The sequence below is a fragment of the Quercus lobata genome, chromosome 10 (genome assembly GCF_001633185.2).
Source record: "Quercus lobata isolate SW786 chromosome 10, ValleyOak3.0 Primary Assembly, whole genome shotgun sequence".
Lineage (NCBI taxonomy): Eukaryota > Viridiplantae > Streptophyta > Magnoliopsida > Fagales > Fagaceae > Quercus > Quercus lobata.
The window spans coordinates 24660056-24666480 of NC_044913.1; the positions used below are offsets into that span (position 1 = coordinate 24660056).

Genomic DNA, 6425 nt, shown 5'->3' on the forward strand with positions numbered 1-6425 from the left:
AAACAACGATACAACTTCAAAAAACTTACTTATTTTCTTCGTTAAAACCTTCTCTTTCACCCACCTTTGCAGAATCCTATTAATGCCTACTACTTCGAAGAATCTCGAACAAACACCCCCCACAAAGATTTTAGCAAAAACCATTGGCTTGCTGGATAAATGTCAAACTGTATCTACTGGTTACAACTTACAATTCTCCTAATTGCAGTGACTGTGAGCTCTGTTTGTTAAAAAAATCGATACTTGCTACTATGACAAATTAAAAAAAAAAAGGATAATATCATTAATAAGTTTAGACGTAGATAAAAATTAGTGAAAACTTACCAACTCAATATCTATTAAAATAATTGTCTTTTATTTTTATATATATATATATATATATATATTTATATATATATAAATTTACTCATATATAAAAACAGGAACTTATTATCCATGATCTATGATTATGCCAAGTACTTCATTACTACAAAATTTCTTCATTTTGCCTTCCACATAATCAAAATTTTTTTCTTTATGTGAAAGAATTACAAATATCTTGTGTTAATGGGTGGATCTGTTATTAGATTGCATTCGTTTTTTTCGTTTTTTGGGCAATAATTAATTTTTTCCATGTAGAGAGAGAGAGTACATGTGTAAAATGATTGAAATAGAGTACAATGATTGAAATTATTTAATAGACTTTTTATTTCCTCCTTTTACTCGACTGATTGGCCACCACGAAAAAAGAGGTCGGTAAAAAATAAAAAATAAATCTTAAAGTTAAAAGACAGTAGTGGATTATGAGTTATGAGGAAAGTTTGCATACAATTGTCCTAACATACATCCTCCTATATATGTTAGTTATACAAAACTCAAAGCCAATAATTTACCAAGAAAGAAACTCAAGCCAATACTATTGGTCACAGTCACATCTGATTTTTGTGCACGAAATTGACACGTGTTCAGTTTGCATCTGTTTACTTTTTGTCTCAGGAGGACCGATCCTCCCCCCACAGGTGAGGTCCACATACTTTTGGCGATAAGAAGTGGTAGTCCGAGTCACTTTGTATTTGTCCGTGTGCGACTAGTGGGAACTTACCATTATTGATTAAACTTTACACGTTTATCATTCGAATCTCATTTCAAAATCTTGCGTAAAAAAAAATAGATGACAAAATTTCTCACCATTTCTCACCAAATTAGTTTGAAAATATGTTATTTAATTTTTTTTTTACCTTTTTATTAGTTGTAAAATTTTAAAAAAATCTAATCGTTAGATTGCATATTTTTAACATACATGTCAAATTTCATCCAAATCAGATATTAATTAATATTCAATCAACAAACTTATTTTTTTATACATAATTTTAGATTATAAAAACTTAAAATTTAAACATTTAATTGATGACATAACTATTGATATTTGATCTTTTTAAAATTTTGTAAGCACGAAAAATACAATAAGAATATACAATCTAACATATAGATTTTCAAGATTCACGTCCAATAAAAAGAGATTGGCATAATTTGAAGAGTTTTCTTTAAAATTAGTTTGGAGGAAACTATTTGAAAAATGTGGCATCATCTTCTGATAGTTTGGATTTTCTGCTCTCAAAAGTTTATAAATAATCCCCGACACCTTCCAATCTCCAACTCAGCAAAAAATCCTTTCCAGTCTCCAACATTCTAGCCTTTCCTTTGCCAACTCAATTTCCAAAATGTTTCCACTAACATTAGCCATTTTCCTGCTACTCCTTGGATCCATCATCTGGACATTCATGCACAAAAAAGGACGTAAACTAGTACTCCCACCAGGTCCCCGGTCCTTTCCCATTATTGGGAATTTTTACATGTTGGGTTACTTGGGTAGCCTCCCACATCGTGCTCTCGAAAACTTAGCCAAAAAATACGGACCCATCATGTCATTGCGGCTTGGCCATGTCCCAACTATTGTGGTCTCATCTTCCCAAACTGCTGAGCTAATTTTAAGGACCCATGACGCCATTTTTGCCAGCCGACCTATATTCCAAGCCTCCAAGATCATTGGTATGTCCAAAGGTATTGCTTTCTCCGAGTATGGTCCATATTGGCGCAGCCTTAGGAAACTCGTTGCGTCGCAGCTTCTGAGTGCTTCAAAAATAGAGTCATTTGCACCTATGAGGAAGGAGCTGGTAGGATCATTGGTACAGTCACTGAAAAAGGCTGCGGTAGCTCATGAGGTTGTGGACCTTAGTGAGAAAGTGGGCAAACTCGTTGAGGAATCAACGCGTAGAATGGTATTTGGTCGAAGTCATTATCATAGATTCGACTTGAAGGCACTTATTGACGAGACCTTTAACATGATGGGGGCTTTCAATCTAGCAGATTATGTTCCTTACCTTGGGGCACTTGATCTACAGGTACATTTCAATGTTTTTATCTTCTCAACTTTATTCTCCCTTTGATAAACTTAGCCATTGATTTAATTGCCTTTTTTCTATTTTTATAAAATTTTTGGAGAATCTAAAAACAGTCGATTTTTCTTTTACATTTCATGCCTATTTCTTCGTCCACCTAGTAATGTTGTTGGCCCAAAAGTGTCTCAGTAGTGGTTAAAGCTTCACAGTAAATGCCAAAACATCAGTAGCGGTTATACTAAGTCTTTAATTTTTATGAGTTGATTAATTGTGAGATTTGGTTAACTTAATTAATAAATTGTAAGATACATGGTTTTAACACTTCTATTACTACAATTTATAATTTTTCTTCTTTCTAGTATTTTCTTGTTTTAATCTCATCCTCAGCACTTCTCTTACTACTATGTATTTTATTTGTTCCTTATTGATAATTAATTAACTAATCTTCCCCCACACCCTGCTCCTCATTGACAGACAATATTTGCAATTAATAGCACGTAAGATTTTCTATGGTCATAATATATCTTATAAACAATCGAACACCTTCAATGTATTAGTTACTTTATAAATACAAATTTCTTATGAATGGGTGGGAGTTTCACACATACACTTAAAAAAAAAAAACACACACACACACATTTAAATTAGGTTAGAATGAGATTTCTTTCATAGATACAAATATAAATATATATATATATATATATATATATATATTTATATATTTCATAACACTTTTACAATAAACGAAGTTGGTAGCATATCATAGATCAAAATAAAATAAAATAAAAATAAAAACGATTATATATTATGGTCCACCACACCTCAAAACAAAGCTTATTGTTAAATTTTTGTCCTACCATTTACTTTCTCTACAACGCATATATCCCAACATCTGGTTCAATAATTTTGGGTCCATCCACAAGTTTTAGCTGTTGTGCCATGCATGTATACGGAGTAAATGAGTATTCTTGGGAAAAAAAAAAACCATAATGACCCTACCGTATTTAAAGATGAGCATACTGTTTTTCGGTCATGTTAGAGTTATGGCAATAGTTATTGCAGAAAAATTTTGTTTCTTGGCCCTCCCTTGCCCACTCTATATGCCACATTGGTATGTAATGTTATAGATGAAAAATTTTAAGATATAAATTTTATGCCTCAATTTTAACGTGGTTGATTGTAAGTAGCAGAAAAAGAAATGCAACAGCTCAAGAAAAAATGCTAGTTACATCTTTATTTTATCTTAAATAATATTTGATGGACATGAAATTTGGTATTTATATTAAATTTATTTAGTGGTGTATTTCGTACCAATAAGTGTTATATATCTATAAAATCATATTGCATGTATATGTAACATACAAAAAATGAAATTTAAAGTGTATTTGGATACCGCTTATTTTGCTGAAAACTAAAAACTTATTACTGAAAACAATAAAAAAATAATTTTTGGGTTACTGTTCACTCCTCCAAACATTGTACATTGGCTTTAATGCACTGTTCATATCCCATGAATAGTATAAGAGGCACTGGTCAAAAAAGAAAAAGAAAAAAAAAGGCAAAAACGTAGATGCGTGAGTTTTCATCTGTATCCAAATGGATACTTAATCCTTTGATAAAAGGCATAGTGATTAATCCTTGATAATCTAGGAATTTTTTAACAAAAAGGGTATAAGTAAAAATGTAATCAAATGGTAAATCTATAAAGATTGTCATCTAATTAAAAATTATTAAGTGGTGTAATATTACTTCACCTTACACTATATATATATAATTTTAACCTAAAGAAGCTTATCTAATTTTAACCCTTAAATAAACTAACGTTTTCTTTTCACTTTAAAGCTTGTTATGTTTGGGTTCTCAAAAATGGTATTGTTTACTTAGTTTTCTAACCATTCATTACCCTCAGGGATTGACACCGCGCATTAAGAAAATTGCCAAGTCTCTTGATGTAGTATTTGAGAACATTATCCAGGAGCATGAACAAATTCCTAGTGGCCCACAAAGTTGTGAAAAGGACTTTATGGACATGTTACTTTCTTTGATGAATCAACCCTTGAATCCCTCTGATGAGAATTCAAGTAAAATTGATCGAAGAGTTATCAAGGGTATCTTTATAGACTTGATTACGGCTACATATGACTCTTCAGTTTTTAGCGTTGAATGGACCATTTCTGAACTCTTGAGGCATCCACGGATAATGAAACTTGTACAGGATGAGCTAGAACGTGTAATTGGAATGAATAGGATGGTGGAGGAAACAGATTTAGCAAATTTAACTTACTTGAGTATGGTGATTAAGGAAAGCTTCAGACTACATCCTGTTGCACCATTTCTAATCCCACGTGAATCAATGGAGGACATTGAGATTAGTGGATATTACATACCCAAGAAATCACTAGTAATAATAAATTCTTGGGCTATTGGACGAGATCCTTATGTGTGGTCGGATAATGTGGAAGAATTTTACCCTGAAAGGTTTATAAATAATAATATAGACCTCAAGGGACGTGACTTCCAGCTTATACCATTTGGATCCGGTCGCAGAGGCTGCCCTGGATTACAATTAGGGCTTACAACTGTCACTTATGTTCTCGCTCAGTTGCTGCATTGTTTTGATTGGGTGCTCCCTAATGGCATGTTGCCTAATGACTTGGACATGAGTGAGAAGTTTGGGCTATCAATGCCAAGAGCCAAGCACTTACTCGCGATGCCAACCTATCGCCTACCTGGTTAAACTTGTAAGATAATTATCATTTAATCTTTAAAGAAGTTTTCTTAATTATACTTGATGTATTTTAATGGGAGGTTTTCATCTATCTTTTTTTATTTTAGGTCAAACGAAAAGGTTCCATAAGAAGAGTTGAAGACATTGCAACAAGAAGTTATTTTATGTTACCTCAAATAAAATATTAGCCTACCTTGTTTATTGGATTCAAATGTACTGTGTCCTTCTAAAAATTAAATGTCATAGCTCACAACTTGGAGACTTTTACTAAATGTTTAAAATAAGTCGTTAAGATTTTTAGCGACAAGTACCTTTTTACAAGTATCTCGTTGGTGTGCAATATATATAAAAAACTGATTATGGATGTTTATTTATAAATAATGTAAACACCAAATTTTGGCACTCATCCGCCAATCTCTAGAATGCTTCACTTGGTTATCAAAGCAACATATTCAACACCAGGCAAAGGAGCATTTCTCACTTGCCTTTACTCCTGATCTTTTACAATTAATGAAAACACTTTGTTCATGGGGATATAGGGGATCCTTTGTTCATGGGGATAGAGGATCCATAAGAAGTATCTGTCCTAATAACAAATGAAAAGCACTCGTTTGACCCATGAGAAACCTCATGATGCATTCTTGTTGCTACTACTCAAATATGGGGTAATTGGTTCGCTTGATGTTACAACTTACATTCAGTGAATGGAGCTAGGAATTTTTCTAAGAGAGACCAACCTTTGAAAAATATTCGGCGGACTTCATCGTGTTGATTAACGGGATTTTTTTACATATTACTCGTTATAATACAAGATCATCTTCTGAGGAAACAATATATGTTTACTTTAACATATTTGAACTTTTCAATAATAATAACAATTGGTAAACCACTGAGTTGCAAACTTGACAGTGCTAAAAGTTTTAAGATGATTTACATATTGGAGTTGCTAGATCCTTATAGAGGCTCTACGCCAAAGAAACAAAAGAATTACAAAATTTAAAGGGCATTTGAAGCAATCAGAATATTCACTATCTTGTTAACTATCAAAAGACCTTCAACAATAATATTAGCTATATCAAAGCATTTAGTTTTTCCAACTACAAAGACATCAACACAGTCAACACTATTTCAAGTGCCTGTGAATCAACAAATTTAATATCTGCATCCAACTTTGAGTTATAATTGTGAATATATATATATATATATATATATATATGTATGCTGTAAATTTCACTACTTATTTTCAACTTCTTTTTTCTCTTTTTAAACTTTTATTCTCCTTATTCTCAAAAAAAAAAAAAAAAAAAAAAAAAACCCTC

At 32.0% G+C, this 6425-nt stretch overlaps 1 protein-coding gene across 2 annotated transcripts; it reads left to right on the top strand.

The window, feature by feature from the left end:
• Positions 1–1650: 1650 nt before the first annotated feature.
• On the top strand, positions 1651–5360 carry LOC115965562 (cytochrome P450 CYP736A12-like). Of its 2 annotated transcripts, XM_031084809.1 has the most exons (3): positions 1651–2381; positions 4288–5119; positions 5214–5360. In XM_031084809.1, the coding sequence occupies exons 1-2, from the start codon at positions 1701–1703 to the stop codon at positions 5113–5115; spliced, it is 1509 nt and encodes a 502-aa protein (XP_030940669.1). In that variant the 5' UTR covers positions 1651–1700; the 3' UTR covers positions 5116–5119; positions 5214–5360. The 2 variants fall into 2 exon arrangements, with proteins under 2 accessions (XP_030940669.1, XP_030940670.1); XM_031084810.1 differs by lacking the exon at positions 5214–5360 and having other exon boundaries at positions 1701–2381; positions 4288–5207.
• The last annotated feature ends 1065 nt before the right edge of the window (positions 5361–6425 follow it).

Coding starts and splice junctions, on each gene's coding strand:
- LOC115965562 (XM_031084809.1), top strand. CDS start 1,701: ATGTTTCCACTAACATTAGCCATTTTCCTGCTACTCCTTGGATCCATC. Junction 2,382..4,287: donor TTGGGGCACTTGATCTACAG/GTACATTTCAAT, acceptor CATTACCCTCAG/GGATTGACACCGCGCATTAA.